Consider the following 18,235-nt stretch of genomic DNA (forward strand, 5'->3'; position numbering starts at 1 on the left):
TTGTTTGTGACTGCAGAATATTCCATTGGAGATTTGTATTACAATTTATTTAACTAGACTTCTATGCTGGGCATTCAAATTGCTTCCAATCTTCTGCCATTACAATGATGTAGTGAATAATCGGACCTACAGACTACATCACACACATGAGGAATACATTCCTGAAGTTTGAACTCCTGGGTCAACGTGACAGTTATTTGTGATAATCCATGGTAAACCCTCAGTAAGGCAACCAGGGACTAAAATCATGGGGACATTTAAAAAAATGATTTTTTTTCTGGTTATTAAAAAAATGCATGGTTATTGAGGAAAAAACCTAAAATCACTCTTAGATAGCCTAAAGATATCACTGCTAATGAGCTGGCATAATCTTCCGAGACCCTTGTGATGAATGCAGACACCTGTACACACCTTGGAGAGCGCACTACTTACCTGGTTTTTATTGAGTCTCTTACACTGAACATTACATCATCATAATTTTATTGCTCTATGTAAATCGGTCCCATTTCTGCTTGATTTCCTAGCACCTTTTTATTCTAACCATTAGAATCAACGACTTGAAGTTAGGTTAAAGAATACCAACAGTTCTGAAGTTGTAAATACATACCGTTCAATTGCCCTCCTCTAAGGTGGTACCAATTTATGCCCCAGCATCCTCATAGCCCAGTAATCCTTTCCCAGCAAGAAGTCTTTTCTACAGTACAGGAAATTCAGCAAAAGGTGACATCTGTTACTTTGTTGTTATGACTATATGTATAATGCTTTTTTACTATAAATAATTGGAAAAGAGGTAAACTTAAAAAAAACCCCACAATCCCACAATTTTGGTCTGTTTACTATTAAAATGTTGACTTTCTTTCCAGGCTTTTCTCTATTTAAATATTCTCCATAAAACTGTCATGAAATATGCTTCAAAAAACATAACTTTTATTTTTGCCAAGTTTAAACCCCAAACGGCATCTCTTATTTGAATTTGCCATATTTATTGCAAATATTTTTCTCAGTTGACTGATTGCCTTTTTATTGTGTTTATGGTGTTCTGAATCTTTTTGTGGTCAGGTCTAGAAATCTTTTTCTTTTCACATCCCCCATCCCCCTTAAAAACTTCTGGCTTGTGGGGATGAGGGTGATAGGGGTGTTGAATAAGAGAGAAGAGGAAGCATGTTAGGGACAGCGGGATCCTAGCTGAGGTCAGCAACGTAAAGGCAAGGGTCCTGGCCTGCAAGCGTTCCACTGGTGGTTCCTGACACCTGCTTACCACCGTGTGTGTCTCTCCCTCTTCAGGAGGCAGGTAAGGTGAGGTAATCAGCGACTCCAACACAACAGAGGGAATGTTTTCCAATCCCTTAGAAAGGGTCACAGAAAAGGAACCCCATTCATTAGCAGTCACTTCCCATTCCCCTTCCTCCCAGGCCCTGGCAACTTCCCACCTGCTTTCTGTCCTTCAGGATTTGCCTCTCCGGAAGAACTCGTGTCAGTGGAATCATACCGTATGTGTTTTTCCTTGTCTGGCTTCACTCAACTTGTTTTCAAGGTTCATCCACGCTGCAGCATGGATCAGCGCTTCACTGCTTTTTGTGGCCAAATATTCTTCCACCGTGTGGCAGACCACATTCATTTATCCATTCATCAGCTTATGGACATTTGGGGAGTTCCTTTTTTTTGTCCATGATTAAAAATCCTGCTATGAACGTCTTTCTCAGTTTTTGGTGGAATGAAGAAAAGAGAGAAGAGAGCTTTTCCTGAGATGAATGAGGTAGGAAGGTGATAAAAATTTGTGATGGTCAGGGGTGGGGGCAGTGAGAGGGGCGGGTTGTCTGAGGCTAATTCACTTTGCAAAGGTAGAACTACAGGAGGCTGGGGGTGGGGTGTGTGTAGGGACGGGATCGGTCTTCGGTTTCTGACCTCCTGTGCTTTCTAGGCCATGCCTCCTTAAGACAAACATAGCGATCCTACTCGCTCTTTGTTATCAAGGACAACCCAGATTTGATACAATAAACAAGAGGCGACCGAAGGACTGTACTTTCAGTACTTCTTTTAGAATGTATTTTTTTTAGACATTTCTCAGTTGTTCCTGTTTCAGGTTTCTGAGTTTTTATGGTTGGTTTGTATCTAGTGTGTCTTTTGTTTAGAAACTTGACTTACTGGCCTTGATTACTATCAAGTCCGCTCTTGGTTACACGTCACTGGCCTTTGCCAGTAGGTCTCTCACTGCAACCAAAGCTGTCCCCCTGGTCTTGGTGGAATCTAGTTGCTGACAGAAGTCCCTTGCTGAAATGAAGGCCTGGGTCAGAGAGGCCTCGCTCTCGGGCAGGGAGCAGCCAGCACTCCCCTGTGGGCAATGCCTCACACTGCCTCCTCACCAGGTAGCTGGTAGAGTTTTTCCTGGTTCTGTCATGTATATGTTAAAATATTTTAATCTAATTTTTCTTTTCCCTTTTCCTTTACTGTTTCAAAGGTATGCTGATAGTATCACATAAAATTTAGTCCCTAGAATACAAGAAAATAAAATATGAATTTGCTGCTATGGACGGAATTGCACCCTCCCCAAAATGCTTACGGTGAAGCTCTAGCCCCAGTGTGATGGTACTTGGAGGCAGGGATTTGGGGAGATGAGTGGATTTAGACGGGGTCATGAGGGGGACTCGCATGATGTGCTTAGCGCCTTCAGAAGAGGAGGAGGGGAGTGAGGGCTGCTCTCTCCACCAGGTGAGGCCATAGCGAGAAGGAGGCTCTCTGCAAGCCAGGAGAGAACCCTTACCAGGGACTGAATCTGCCTGTACTTTGGTCTTGGACTTCCCAGGCTCCAGAACTGTTGAGAAATCAGTGTCTGCTGTTTAAGCTCCCCCCAGTCTACGGGACTTTGTTATTACAACCTGAGGAGACTAAGCCAACTCCCCGTCCCCCTGCCCCCAGACTATTTTAATAACTGTATTTAATTACATGAATCATTTGAAGGGATTAAAATTTAAACAAGAACAGAAGGCACAAAAGAGAAGACCTGAGCTGTGGCTGACTGGGGTGCTTAGGACCCAGAATGTCTATATCACTTTTAAGAATAAACTGTCCTGTTCAAACCCAGCTGCGTGAGACTCCTCAGACTGGTTCCACATGTCCCTAACTTCCGGCTGCAGACCCAAACGATCTCACCATCTTCCCCACACCGAGTTCTCCTTGTTTGTAGCACACACACCCACCCAAGTTGCCCAGCCTGGAAACTGGCCCAGCCTTGGTCCCTCCCTCTGCACACCCTTCAGTTATCAAGTCAAATCTCCTTCCTCTTAAATACATCTGGGCTATGACTACTTACCTTGTCCTCAGGGCCACCACCTCTCTCTGGATCTCTGCCACCATGTCCCAACAGGTCTTCTTCCCTGGCATTTGGACAATGATGTTGGAAGCCCTGGGGCAGCCTCAGGAGAAATCCTGGAGCCTTCCTGGACCACAGGAGGAATCCAGAGGTTTAGGGACTAACCAGCAAAGGATACACGGGTGGCCATAGATAAAGACTGACCGTATGATTTTGGGTTGGGGGATGATAGGGCTTTGAGGTTTCTAGAAAAGAGGTTAAGTTTGTGTTCTCAGTCTACTCTCATCCACATGCTTCATGGATGTAATGATGGTGCCGATTCTGTCAGCAGCTGATGGTTCTGTCCGTGCAGATGGTGGACCAGTCTTCCTTTAATGACATACTCTATTTGTTCTTGTGTGCTGGGTCTTGAGCAGGGTAACTACTCGTAAATCAGCTCTTTGGTAGATCTGAAGTCAAGGAATCTGCAGGGGAAGCTGCTTATTGCTCCCTAGAAGTAATTTTTTCTTCTTCAACAATTAAACTTCTGAATTTCAGTTGGGTAGAGTGCCATCCAAAATAAAGAGGACATTTCCTAACCTTCTTTGCAGCTGGGTGTACCCAGATGATTAAATTCTAGCCAACTGCATTTAAGTCAGAGTAGTCTATGCAGCTTTGAGGAATTATCCTTAAAGGGATGGGGAATTCCATTTTTTTTAAATTGATACACAGTCTTACATTAGTTTCAACTATATAACACAGAGGTTCAACAGTTACTTATATTATTAAATCCTCATCCCCAGTAGTACAGTTACTATCTGTCAACATAGGAAGAAGTTACAGAATCATTGGCTATATTCTCCATGCTGTACTGCCATCCTCATGACCAACCTATATGATTGAGAATTTTTGTGCCCCTTTATCCCCTTCACCCTCCCCATCCACCCATCCCAACCCCTCCCCCATGGTAACCACCAGTCCCTTCTCAGCATCTATGAGTCTACTGCTGTTTTGTTCATGCTGTTTTGCTTTGTATTTATATCCCACAAATAAGTGATATCATTTGGTATTTGCCTTTCTCCATTTGATTTATTTCACTAAGCATAATACCTTCTAGATCCATCTATGTTGTTGCAAATGGCAGGGCTTTTTTTTCTTTTTTTTTTTGTATCATTAATCTACAATTAGATGAAGAACATTATGTTATTATGTTTACTAGGCTCTCCCCTTCACCAAGACCCCCCCACAAACCCCATTACAGTCACTGTCCATCAGTGTAGTAAGATGCTGTAGAATCATTACTTGTCTTCTCTGTGTCGTACAGCCCTCCCCGTGCCCCACCCCCATATTATACATGCTAATCGTAATGCCCCTTTTCTTCTTCCCCACCCATATCCCTCCCTTCCCACCCATCCTCCCCAGTCCCTTTCCCTTTGGTAACTGTTAGTCCATTCTTGGGTTCGGTGATTCTGCTGCTGTTTTGTTCCTTCAGTTTTTCTTTGTTCTTATACTCCACAGATGAGTGAAATCATTTGGTACTTGTCTTTCTCTGCCTGGCTTATTTCACTGAGCATAATACCCTCTAGCTCCATCCATGTTGTTGCGAATGGTAGGATTTGTTTTCTTCTTATGGCTGAATAATATTCCATTGTGAATATGTACCACATCTTCTTTATCCATTCATCTACTGATGGACACTTAGGTTGCTTCCATTTCTTGGCTATTGTAAATAGTGCTGCGATAAACATAGGGGTGCATCTATCTTTTTTCAAATTGAGCTGCTGCATTCTTAGGGTAAATTCCTAGAAGTGGAATTCCTGGGTCAAATCGTATTTCTATTTTGAGCATTTTGAGGAACCTCCATACTGCCTTCCACAATGGTTGAACTAATTTACATTCCCACCAGCAGTGCAGGTGGGTTCCCCTTTCTCCACAACCTCGCCAACATTTGTTGTTGTTTGTCTTTTGGATGTTGACCATCCTTACTGGTGTGAGGTGATATCTCATTGTGGTTTTAATTTGCATTTCTCTGATGATTAGCGATGTGGAGCATCTTTTCATGTGTCTGTTGGCCATCTGAATTTCTTCTTTAGAGAACTGTCTATTCAGCTCCTCTGCTCATTTTTAAATTGGATTATTTGTTTTTCGTTTGTTGAGGTGCGTGAGCTCTTTATATATTTTGGATGTCAACCCTTAATCGGATCTGCTGTTTATGAATATATTCTCCCATACTGTAGGATACCTTTTTGTTCTATTGATGGTGTCCTTTGCTGTACAGAAGCTTTTCAGCTTGATATAGTCCCACTTGTTCATTTTTGCTTTTGTTTCCCTTGCCTGGGGAGATATGTTCATGAAGAAGTCACTCATGTTTATGTCTAAGAGGTTTTTGCCTATGTTTTTTTCTAAGAGTTTTATGGTTTCATGACTTACATTCAGGTCTTTGATCCATTTCGAGTTTACTTTTGTGTATGGGGTTAGACAGTGATCCAGTTTCATTCTCTTACATGTAGCTGTCCAGTTCTGCCAGCACCATTTGTTGAAGAGACTGTCATTTCCCCATTGTATGTCCATGGCTCCTTTATCATATATTAATTGACCATATATGTTTGGGTTAATGTCTGGATTCTCTATTCTGTTCCACTGGTCTGTGGCTCTGTTCTTGTGCCAGTACCAAATTGTCTTGATTACTATGGCTTTGTAGTAGAGCTTGAAGTTGGGGAGCGAGATCCCTCCCACTTTGTTCTTCCTTCTCAGGTTTGCTTTGGCTATTCGGGGTCTTTGGTGTTTTCATATGAATTTTTGAACTATTTGTTCCAGTTCATTGAAGAATGCTGTTGGTAATTTGATAGGGATTGCATCGGATCTGTATATTGCTTTGGGCAGGATGGCCATTTATTTTATTTTTATTTTTATTTATTTATTTTTAGGATGGCCATTTTGACAATATTAATTCTTCCTAGCCAGGAGCATGGGATGGGTTTCCATTTGTTAGTGTCCTCGTTAATTTCTCTTACAAGTGTCTTATAGTTTTCAGGGTATAGGTCTTTCACTTCCTTGTTAGGTTTATTCCTAGGTATTTTATTCTTTTTGATGCTATTGTGAATGGAATTGTTTTCCTGATTTCTCTTTCTATTAGTTCATTGTTAGTGTATAGGAAAGCCACATATTTCTGTGTGTTAATTTTGTATCCTGCAACTTTGCTGAATTCCAATATTCATTCTAGTATTTTTGGAGTGGAGTCTTCAGGGTTTTTTATGTACAATATCATGTCATCTGCAAATAGTGACAGTTTTATTTTTTGCCTTTAGTTAGTATTTGGTTGGTCTGCTTTCTTTGCTGTGATTTTATTTTCTCTGGTGACATCTGTTTAGCCTTAGGAGTGCTCCCATCTACAGCAGTCCCTCTAAAATACCCTGTAGAGGTGGTTTGTGGAAGGCAAATTCCCTCAACTTTTGCTTGTCTGGGAATTGTTTAATCCCTCCTTCATGTTTAAATGATAATTGTGCTGGATACAGTATTCTTGGTTCAAGGCCCTTCTGTTTCATTGCATTAAATATATCATGCCATTCTCTTCTGGTCTGTAAGGTTTCTGTTGAGAAGTCTGATGATAACCTGATGGGTTTTCCTTTGTAGGTGACCTTTTTTCTCTCTCTGGCTGCCTTTAATACTCTGTCCTTGTCCTTGATCTTTGCCATTTTAATTATTATGTGTCTTGGTGTTGTACTCTTTGGGTCCCTTCTGTTGGGAGTCCTGTGTGCTTCCGTGGTCTGAGCAACTATTTCCTCCCCCAGTTTGGGGAAGTTTTCAGTAATTATTTCTTCAAAGACACTTTCTATCCCTTTTTCTCTCTTTTTTCTTCTGGTACCCCTATAATGCGAATATTGTTCCATTTGGATTGGTCACACAGTTCTCTTAATGTTCTTTCATTCCTGGAGATCCTTTTATCTCTCTGCATCAGCTTCTCTGCGTTCCTGTTCTCTGATTTCTATTCCATTAACAGCCTCTTGCACCTCATCCAGTCTGCTCTTAAGTCCTTCCAGAGATTGTTTTATTTCTGTATTCTCCCTCTGTACTTGCTCCTTTAGCTCTAGCATATTTCTCTGCAGATCTATCAGCATGGTTATGACCTTTATTTTGAGTTCTTTATCAGGGAGATTGGTTATATCTGTCTCCCCAGGCTCTCTCTCAGGGGTTGTCTAGACTATTTTGGACTGGACTAAATTCTTCTGCCTTTTCATGGTGATAGAGGTAGCTGTAGGCAAGTGACATGTGTGTCATCTGGGAGAACAAAGTCCTTTCCTGCTTGCTGGTCACCTTGCCCTCCTCTGCTGCCTGTGTAGGTTACTGGCACTCCTGGAGCAGCCTCCGGGTTAATCCCCTAAGCTGCTGTGGGTGGGGTCTCCATCAGAGTAGCCCAGAGCCCTGTGGGGAGTGGCAGGCGTGCCGGGTGCGCTCTCCTGTGAAAGCGGCGCCCCTGCCGGGCAGCTGTGTACTGGCAGCTACCTTTGGGTCTGGTCCAGGCAGCTGTGCACCAGGCTGAGATTCTGGGTGGCTGCTGGGGGTGTAGCTACTCCTGGGCTGCTCCTCCACCACCACTGCTGGCTCCCACGGGCCGCTCCCGGGCCCCTGGTGCTGCTGCCGGTGCATGCGGGCCGCTCCCGGGCCCCTGGTGCTGCTGCCGGTGCATGCGGGCTGCTCCTGGGCCCCTCTGTCACTGCCGCCATGGGCCGCTTGACCGCCACTGCTGCGGGCTTGTGTGGGCTGCTCCCGGGCCCCCCTGGTGCCACCGCTCCCAGCGCACGCTGCCGCTCTCCCACTACTGGGCTGGTGTGTCGGGTCTGCGGCAGTTGGGGGAACAACTGGCAGGGTGCTTATCACTGTGAGGGGCTTCAGAGCTATGCTGCTGCCCAGGGGGTTAGGTCGCCTATAGTTCCCCAGGATTCCCAGGTGCTGGGGTGCGTGTGTTGGGATGACTTTGTCCAGCTGTGGGGTCCCTGTCCCTTTAAGACTTGCAAAAAGCACTCACTTTTCTTTTGTCTCAAGGGTGCCGGTTGCAGGTTTTGCTTTTCCATTTCTCTAATATCCAGCACCCCGTGCACCTTGTGTTTGTGCTCCCGGTGTGGATTTCTAGAGCTGGTTGTTTAGCAGTCCTGGGCTTTCACTCCCTCCCCGTTTCGACTCCTTTCTTCTGCTGGGTTCTGGGGTGGGCGGGTGTTCAGGTCCCGCTGGGCGGTGGCTTGTATCTTACCCCCTACGTGTTATGTTGAGTTCTCACAGATGTAGATGTAGCCTGGCTGTTGTACTGTATCCACTGGTGTCTCTTTTAGGAATAGTTGTATTTGTTTTATTTTCAAAAATATGTATGTTTTTGGGAGGAGATTTCCACAGAACTACTAACGCCACCATCTTGGCTCCCAGCCAGGGCTTTTCTTTTATGGCTGAAAAATATTCCATTGTGTATATGTTCCACATCTTCTTTATCCATTCATCCACTGATGGACACTTAGGTTGCTTTCATATCTTAGCTATTGTAAATAATGCAGCAATAAACATGTATCTTTTTGGATCAGGGATTTTGTTTTCTTTGGGTAAATTCCTAGATGTGGAATTACTGGGCCGAATGGTATTTCTATTTTTAGTTTTTTGAGGAACCTCCCCACTGCTCTCCACAGTGGCTGCAGCAATTGACATTCCCACCAACAGTGTAGGACGGTTCCCTTTTCTCCACAGCCTCACGAATGTTTGTTATTTCTTGTCTTTTGGATAGTGGCCATTTTGACTGGTGTGAGGTGATATCTCATTGTGGTTTTGATTTGCATTTCCCTGATGATTAGTGATGTGGAACATCTTTTCATGTGGGAAGGGATATTCTTTTTTTCTCCTTTTCCTTTTTCTTTTTGGCTGGAGTGTGGATGTGATGGCTGGAGCTGGCGCCTTTGGACTACGTGGTCCAAAGTGTATGTTGAGGGTAGTGGAGTGACTACATTGGAGAAGCAAGGGTCCCACTGACCATGCAGCCACTGTGCACTCTGGACACCTGTGTTTATCTGAGAAATAAACTTCTATTTTGTTCCAGTGACCTTTACTTTGGTTTTTAAATTCAGAATTCGATACCTGAAAGTGGGATGCTGCAAATAAATCTAAAATGCAGCACTAGCTTAGTGGAACTGGCAGGTCAGAAGATGGCAAGGACAGATAAGGCCTTTTACCTGGTGGCTAAACGCCGGATATAAGTGTCACCTGCATGCCTCGGAGGATGGACCACATGCAGACTGAGGCCAGGACAACAGACAAAATGGGGGGAGGGTGCAAAAAAAGTGTAACTTTTAATCCCTGTTGCTTTACACACAGTTCTATAAAAGTGAGAACTGAGGCCAGAGCCAGCCAGGCTGCAGCAGAGATGGAGGGAGTCCTGCTTTGCTAAAGGACACACTGTCTGGAGCCTGTATTCAAACTGATTAAGGTCTTGAAGCATAGAAAATGCCACTGCTTCTGGTCTCCGAACCACAGCTATTAAAAGCAGTGGCCTTGATGTGGTGGCTCTAGCAGGAGGGAAAGCTGAGGGCAGCAAGCCACCTTCAAGACTTCTCTGCCAGGAAATGTGAACTAGGTGGCTCTGAAGATCAGATTAAGGGTACTGCCTTCCCACCCAAGCTCTTCTTCCAGGTGGCCTCATGGCAGCCACCTTTAAGCTGAGAAAGAGGTGTGATCAGAGTAGGGTGTGAATCTAGATTAGATCTTAGCCGTGGGTGGGTACTTGATGGGATTCCACTGGCGAAGAAATCACAACCTTGGGGACCGCTCCCTTCCCCCGCAAAAAACACCAGTGCCCCAGAGTAAGCAGGCTATAAAAGTCACCCGCTGCAGTCCCAGGGAGGACTGTGCTGCTGGGCAGTGACCCAGAGGACCCCTGGCCCGCCAGTGGCATCTTCTCTGCTCCTGGGCAGGGGGCTTGGATAACCACTGGAGCAGCTTGACTGGTCTCCTCTCGAAGGAAGTTTTCAGTGACTGCTTGTTTTTGCTTCACTATTGTTTCTGGGCTGTGCTGGGAGAAGATAACTTGTGTTGTGTTTATAGGTCACTGGGCCACAAGAAGCCACCCATAAAGGATGAAGCCTACAAATCACCCAGCGGTGGTCTTAGCTTTAGTTTCAGGCCATAACTGGTGGAATTTGGATTGTCTACCTTGGGGAGAAGAGGAATGGGCTCTATGGGAGGCTAGAAAGGTAACCAACGGTTGAGCTACAGCAGGGACTATAACTGTTTAAGGGACTGTCGCTTAAACCCATTCTCTCCTTGTTTACCAGAAACAGAGCTCCTGAATTTCAGTTAGGCACCTGGCTTCTTGGAATAAAAACTGTTCTCAGACTCCCTCGCAGTAGGTATGGCCCTGTAACTAAGTTCTGATCTATGGCATTAACAACATCCATCCGGATGACACACCCCAGGAGGGAGCCTTCCTTTTCTCCTCCCCTTTCCTCCATCCTGCTGGCTGGAGCCGCCATCATGGTAGTGGGGCAGCAGAGCAACAAGTTGGAAGGAGCCTGGGACCCTGGCAATCATGGAGCCAACCTGGTAGCCCTGTACGGTAGAGGGTGAAGAAACTTCTGCTTTGTGTAAGCTACTGTTGTCAAGGCAGCTGAACCTAATTCTAATCTAGGATTTGCCCCACAAAGTCAAGACAGGGACAGGTAATGTGCATGCATGGTCATGCTTCTAACCACTTGGAAGGCAGACACAGGCAGAGGGCACTCTCCCCCAAGAGAGTTCATATTTACTAAAATCAAAGGCAAATAAGAAAACACTTCCAGAAATCAAGACATTAGAACAAAAATGTCAAACACATTAATAGTGTTGCATAGCTTGAATGTTTTTATATTGATCAAATTGTATTTCAGCAGAGTCACTGACAGGTCAGAATGGAAACGATTCTAAATTTACAGAAGAAATATTGCTGATTAAGATACTTTTCAAAACTATGTAACATAAATTCTTTTGTTGCCCAAACAGAATGTGAGTTATGAAGCTGGTGGACGGTCCATCCGGCCCTCAGACTCCCACGTGTTTGGTTCCTCAGGCTGAGGTCAGAATCTTTGCTATCTTTATTGAGTCTTTTCTTGGCTTAGGATGTTAAAAACCAGAGGGTGACAACCCTTGTTTTTGCATTCAACAGCGCCAAGGCTTGAGGGACAATCTCTTGGGGACAAGTCAAAGAAATGTGATAGTTCTCTCTCCTATAGCTATACAGCTCTGTGTAGGATTAATTTAGATTCTCTAGAATACAGACTCCCAGAATGGCAAATGCTGGAAAAACCAAGTAACTCGTCTAGCGCAGCCCTGCCTGCCCCTTTCATACATAAGGAAAGTGAGGGTCCAGGGTGACACATCTTGCCCACATCCTGTCGCTTCCCATCTTTCCCCGTTGATGCTGTCTCTTTGTTCCTTGCTCTCAATTGACAGTTTCTGTGGAACAGAACAATGTCAAGTAGTAACACAGCAGCAACAGGGTCTACACTAATCTAAAAGCAAATTTAAGTATAAATTACTGTGGTAGGAATGAAAGACCAGCACAAGTGTGCGATCCAAGACCAGGTTCTCCAGAGCGACACCAGGAGGGGGTCCCCCATCTTAGAAGTCAGCACACTGACATGTCTACTTAGACCCTGCAGACAGTGCCAGAGCGCAGGCTGCACATGCCTTCTCCATTCACACCCAGCCAAATTTCCCAGGCAAAACATTTATCTTGATTTTCATATTTTTTACTTGGGACTAAAAAATGCTTAAGTATAATTGCTTAAGTCTGTAAGGTGGTAAAGTAGCAATCTTGAGCTATGGAAATTCATCTGTGTTATTTTGCCCCTTTAGAAAATATGCTTGTCTTGTTCTTCCTTAGTATTTTATGAGTTTTATCTCATGTCAACATCTATCTGCTGGGTCTGAACTACTGACCTATACTGTGGCAGAAATAAGCTAGTTGCAACCTTTTAAGACATTTATGTAATAACGGTAGTATTTCTGTAAACCATGTTAAACAATTAAAAAAAACCAATAAGACACAAATCTCCAAACACATTTAGACTTCTCAGGATTTCTGCACACAGGGTAGATATCCTGATGGCATCTAACTTTATGTCAGCTTTCCTGTCTTCCCTTCTTTTTTGGTGCTTTACTGTTAGAAGTTTTCAGAGTCCAGAGTGAACAAGATACTGGTATGATATTCCTTTGTGCTTTTGTGCTCTCTGAAAGAAAAGCAATTATAATCACCCATATGATTCTACTTCTGTTTCAGGGGTTTTTTTTTTTTGGGCTAATCACTGATAAGTTTAAGTTTATCAAGTAACTCATCCACAGCAGTGCTAATCAGATTTCCACTGGTAAAAGTTCACACTGATAGCATGATTTTATTTAATCCCCATATTCAGCTTAAAGTCCTCAGCATTATTTTTTAATTAAAAAAAAAAGTTTCCTACTTTAGAGATGAGGGAACTGAGGTAGCATTGCTACGTGAGTTGGCCTAGAGCTAGTCACTGAACCTAACCTCCTACCACTTAGCTCCAAACTCTCCCGGCTCATTGCGCTACCCCAGCACTATGCTGACATGGATGGGGTTACTGTACAGTGTAACATCTCCCTCCCATCCGTGTCACTTAGCAGGAAAATACCTTCGGGGAAAAGATGGAAAGTACGCAAGTAAATATGTTAGACCTGGAGATAAAGATCCTTTAGAAACCAGGCTCCCACAGTACAGATCTAATCTTGAAATCGGGTTAGTACTCAAAATGGCCTCACTTCTGTGCACCATAATATAAAAGCATCCTTTTTCTACAAATCCTCTTAAGAAACTGGCTTAGCTTCCTCTGCTGGAGGAAAATCTGCTATTTAAAAATACCACATTAAGATTTTTACGTAATTTATTTTCCTTAAATAATAATTTGCTACAATCCTGTCACAAATTTTTAAAAAATTTAACACAGTATTAACAAAGGCAGAATTCTTTAAGACAATCAAAATCATGGTGTACTTAGAATAAATTAACATCAAATTGTGTTTATATTCAGATAGTCTGATCCTCTCCTTTGAAATGAAATGGAGACCATTTTAACTGAGGGTGAATGCACACATCTGTTCTTCTATACAGAGACTCATTCTTTATATAAATCCAACGGTAATTTGAATCAAGTTAGGAATCCTGAGAACACTCACCCATGGGCACACACACATATCCACACACATCCAGGGACAACCCTCCAGAAGCCGGGTTTCCCATGGTTTAATGGGAAAAAGACGAGCATATCTTTCCCCAGAAGGGCCAAAGACTCTAAATTTTTAGATGACAGCCCATCTCCCCTCAGGAAAATCATAATGTTTCAAGTGTAATAGCTTGAAATAGCAGCAATCCACATAGTAGATTCAGTAGTTGATAATTCCAGTCTTAGGTGCTGAATGCACAGCTAGAGGCAAGCAGAGGCAAGCACTTGCTCTGAAAACTAACGCACAGATGACGAGACGACACAGGAGTTCCTGTCCTCAGAGTCTCAACTGCAACTTCGCCTGAACCTACCTCACTGATCTGGTTCGGGCACTGCATGGGAACCCGAAGAGATCATTAATGCAAGGAGAAAGCAGGGCCCTGTGGACATAATTCTCAGAAACACAAATATTGGATGTGGCAGGGAGATGGGAGGGAGGCAGGGAGGGCAAAAAAGGTACTGCTCATCCTTCAGCCTGAAATCCCACCGCCCTGCTGTGCAGCAGTCACCGGGGTTTCCTTGACATTGGGGTGGGTGAACGCTGATTGTTCCAGCTCTGCCTTCAAGCACAGAAACTTGGCCCTTAAAGTCTTATACACACAAAACATCCAGGCAACTCTAAACAGCCACACTGTTCCTGGGAGGCAACAGCACCACTGGTGTCCTCTCTCGATTGCCTAAGGATGGTTTATAGGAGCACTGGGATGTCTAGAGAGGAAGGCATTAGGACAGGGACAAACTGATCCCCCTTTGCTTATGTCTCTCCAGAGGAATAATGGGCCTAAATGATATTCTAAGGGCATGCGTATCTACACAGTTCCTATGTACATGATACTTTTTCTATAGATTTTAAAGTGCCAGGGTTCAAATGTGCTCATTCCTTTCCCACAGCCTTTAGATTCCTCTTGCTGCTTCCAGAGGTCTGTCCTTAAGGAGGATGCCTTGGGAAAGAGGAATGAACGTTTTCACAGTTGTCTTAACTGGGATCCAGCATTTGGACTAAGCCTTCTTCATAAACACGAAGAATCGCTTCACACACAAACTTGTACTGGCTCTGGAAAAGAAAAGCAAGCCGTCAAGGCCACCAGCAGCTCCGTAACGCTGCAGCCCTCCGCGTCCGCAGTGATTCTGTCACGTCATGCATACACACCCTGAGCTCCAGCTCTGGAGCAGGCTGGACCCCCACACTACAGGCCAGGGAAACAGTGGAGAGGACACACAGTAAGCCCATTATTCACATGAGGAGGGGTAGGGGCTGCTGCCAGAGAGGGATGGGCGAGTGTCATGGAAACACAGCAGAGGGAGGAACCGGCAGTCTGGGGCGGTCAGGGAAGGGGCGAAGGTCACTGCAGGGTGGCCGTTCCAGTGTATGCACAAGCGCGGAGGCCCTGACAAGGACAGCCCATCCCGAGAGGTGTAGTCAGGGCTCGTGGTCCTAGCCTGGACTTCCTGGGCATGGGAGGAGAGGTTGCATAGGGGGACCCGATTCTGTCTTTAGGAGGAGAGCCACTGAAAGATGCTCTGCAGGATATGGTCCTTTAAATTAAAAACCTAAGACAAGAGATGGGCCAATGGCTGGACAACGTAGATAGGCTGCATGGCTGGCAGGAAACAAGCCATGGAGGCAACAGAAGTGGAGGGCAGTGAAAGGCAAAGGCCACAATGGGGTGGGCTTTGGAGTTGCTCAGCCCCTAACAGGCTCTGCCTTGGGCAAGTAACTCAACCCCCTTAAGTCCCGGTCTCTTGGCCTGCAAAGCCATTTGTGAAAACCTGGCCGAGGGCAAGTGCTCAAGAAGTGTTAGTCATTGTAACTATTTTTTTTAGTGGATTTCCACTCACTGATGTCTGCACCATCATGGCGCGCTGGTCTCGCATTTTTCGGACAACATCCAGTGGGTAAACGGGAAGGTTTCTCTCAATTAGGCATATGGCTGTTTCCATGGTGACCAACACACCGGTTCGACCTATTCCAGCACTGGGGGAGAGGAGCGGAGACTTGGGATTTGGTCAGGCACTATTCCACACAGCCCAGCTTAACTCCTTGCCAGTTCCCACATTTACTCAGACAGCTCTCCTCCCCTTACCTTCAAGGATACAGAACACACTGAGGGTGGCTCGCAAACAGGCTGGAAAAGCTCTCATGAATTCTCTGCGGCCAGAGGCTTGAGAACCCACAGAAAGAAAACCCACCTTTAAGTGCAAGCCCCACCCCCTACCTTATTCACGTCTACTGTGAAGGTTGGTCAACTTGGGGACAGAGAGAAAGCTGAGGTGGGGGTTTGCTTCTTCAGTTCTATGCTACATTCAGGAGCTGATCCTTTCTCAAAATTCCAAATCTTTTGAAATAGTGAAGAAAAGTAAACAGAACCTTGTAAAGCAGACAGTGGCGCTATGGGACCAGTGGGCCACATCCCTGCCTACTTCTTCCAGGCCTGTCCCCAAGGAGTATAAGTATTAAAACAGTAGCAGCAATAAGCCCCAGTACCTGCAGTGAACCAAGACAGGTTCACCATCCACTCTCAGGGACCGCACATAGTTTACAAATTCCAGGAAGTCTGAGGAGTCATCGGGAACGCCGTGGTCAGGCCAGGCCACATACTGGAGATGGGTCACAGTGTGCTCTTCCCGGGTCTGTGCAAGATGCAACGTGACCTTGCTGAGTCTGTCCGGATGGCGGGCAGGAGGGTTCTGGCCCTGACCGCCAGCCACAGTGGTCTTATCTCCTGATGCTTCTGCCCACTGTGCACAGCCCTGCGGTGGCCTCTGTCAACTCCCACCCACCCGCCCAGACCCCCACCCTATAGGGCTCAACTCAGGCCACCTCCCGTGGGAAGCTTCCTCACCACTGCTGCCTGCAGCGATTTCTTCCCATTCGCCCCAATGGTATGTGCCACTAGGGCCATGCACCTTGGCTTTTTTTAATGGGGCAAAATATACATACATGAAGTTTACCATTTTGACCACTGTGTGTACAGTTCAGTGGCATGGCGTCCCCTCACAGTGTGTGCACCCATTACCACCACCCATCTCCAGAACTTCTGCATCTTCCCAAATAGAAACTCTGTACCCACTCAGCACTGACTCTTCATTCCCACCCCTGGTTCTTGGCAAACATCTCTCTACTTTCTGTCTCCAGGAATTTGACAACTCCAGGTACTTCATGTAAGTGCAGTCCTATGATATTTGCCCTCTTGTGACTAGCTTATTTCACTAAGTATAATGTCTTGAAAGTTCATCCTTGTTATAGCACAGGTCAGAATTTTTAAGGTTGAATAGTATTCCACTGTATGAAAATACCACATTTTGTTCATTCATTCATCTGTCAATGGACACTTGGCTGTTTCACCTGCTGGCTATTGTGAATAGTGCTGCTGTGAATGTGGGCGCTGGTCCTTGTATGCTTAGTGAAATGCTCACCCGGTGAGCACACCTGGAAGTATGGCTTTATCAAGGCCCACAGTGGCTGCTCATTCAGCATCTGCCTCTGAACTATGCCCTCCCCTGGGCCACTCACTGTGCAGGGGCTGCTCACCTCAGTGTTTGTGACCAGCATCTCTCGGAACACGTAAGCGATGGTGCAATCCTCTGACTGGCATCGGATGTGAAAGCTGCCGTGTTCCATGACGTCGGGAGGGTCAGGCCAGTACTGGTGACATTTGGTCTGCAAGGAAACCACCGAGTATGAGGTGACCCCACTGTGAGGGTGGGGCACCCGAGCAGCTAACTGCACAGATGGGTGGGGTGTCTGTCCAGAGCCCTCTCACTCATGACAGGTACCCCAGGAGCTGCTGGGACAAAGGAACTCTGGCGAGGCTGGTCTGCATCTGCTATCTGAAGTGGGGAGAGGAACCTCTCTGCCTCTTCTGAAGCGTGGGGTGAGGGTCAGCCTGTTGGGGGCCAGGCCACAGCTCAAACCAGCCTGGGGCTGGAGCCTGGAGGATGAGTGCAGAGATTTCTTCTTCATCACCAGGGTCCAACTGCTGGGACAGGAGAGGCCTCAGACATGCAGCCGTGCCTTAGAAGCGACCCCTTCCACCCCCAATGAAGCCCACTCTAGTCCCTCAGGCCTCTTTTCTGCTCTCAACAGCCCTGTTCTACCTCACCCCTCCATCATCATCCACCCCGACCCTCGTGGGGTGGGAGGCCTCAGGCAGGGAGGTTAAGAGCACACCTTCAGGAGTCAGCAGAACTCTGCTGGAATCACAGTCTCCTCCCCTTGTAAGCCATATGGTTTTGAATGTGCTACTCAACCTGATTTTTACATTCTTTGCCCAAAAGACTGGGAAAACATCTGCTTCCTGGATGTGACAAAGGCCAGTGCTGGGCTGACTGTTGGGGGGGACAGGTCAGCGGTGGCTGCTATCACCACTGTTGCTATGGGCTCCACACCAACTTGAGGAAGGGGGATCAGAGTCCACAGAAATCCAGATGAAAGAAGTGCCCAAACTGACATGAACATTCGTTTGCATTTGAGTGGCATCTCATACATGACTCATACAGAGCTGATACACTCCCCGGACAGCAGACAAGGAACACGGGCTCAGAGGAAGTTAGCAACCTGCCCCAGCACAAGGTCTTCAGGCTGATGTGGTGATCCCACCACTTCTGCCTCCCCCGCCTTTTTTTTTCATTCCCCCTTCCAAATCCTAAAGTTTGTTCCATAGCTGTCTTAGCTCTTGTTTCTGGCTTTAAAGCA

The 18,235-nt window shown here is 45.7% G+C and overlaps 1 protein-coding gene across 7 annotated transcripts in view; it reads right to left on the reverse strand.

Moving 5' to 3' along the window:
- Positions 1-13,182: 13,182 nt before the first annotated feature.
- PTPN3 (protein tyrosine phosphatase non-receptor type 3) overlaps positions 13,183-18,235 on the reverse strand; it is a 119,620-nt gene continuing 114,567 nt past the window's right edge. For all 7 annotated transcript variants that reach the window (XM_036903331.2, XM_036903330.2, XM_036903328.2 and 4 more), the window contains 4 exons: positions 17,072-17,200; positions 16,025-16,170; positions 15,379-15,514; positions 13,183-14,593 (listed from right to left, as the gene is read on the reverse strand). In XM_036903331.2, the coding sequence (XP_036759226.2) occupies positions 14,516-14,593; positions 15,379-15,514; positions 16,025-16,170; positions 17,072-17,200 (489 nt within the window). In that variant the 3' untranslated portion in view covers positions 13,183-14,515. The remainder of the gene's footprint in view (positions 14,594-15,378; positions 15,515-16,024; positions 16,171-17,071; positions 17,201-18,235) is intronic.

This window comes from Manis pentadactyla, chromosome 3 (assembly GCF_030020395.1).
Source record: "Manis pentadactyla isolate mManPen7 chromosome 3, mManPen7.hap1, whole genome shotgun sequence".
NCBI lineage: Eukaryota > Metazoa > Chordata > Mammalia > Pholidota > Manidae > Manis > Manis pentadactyla.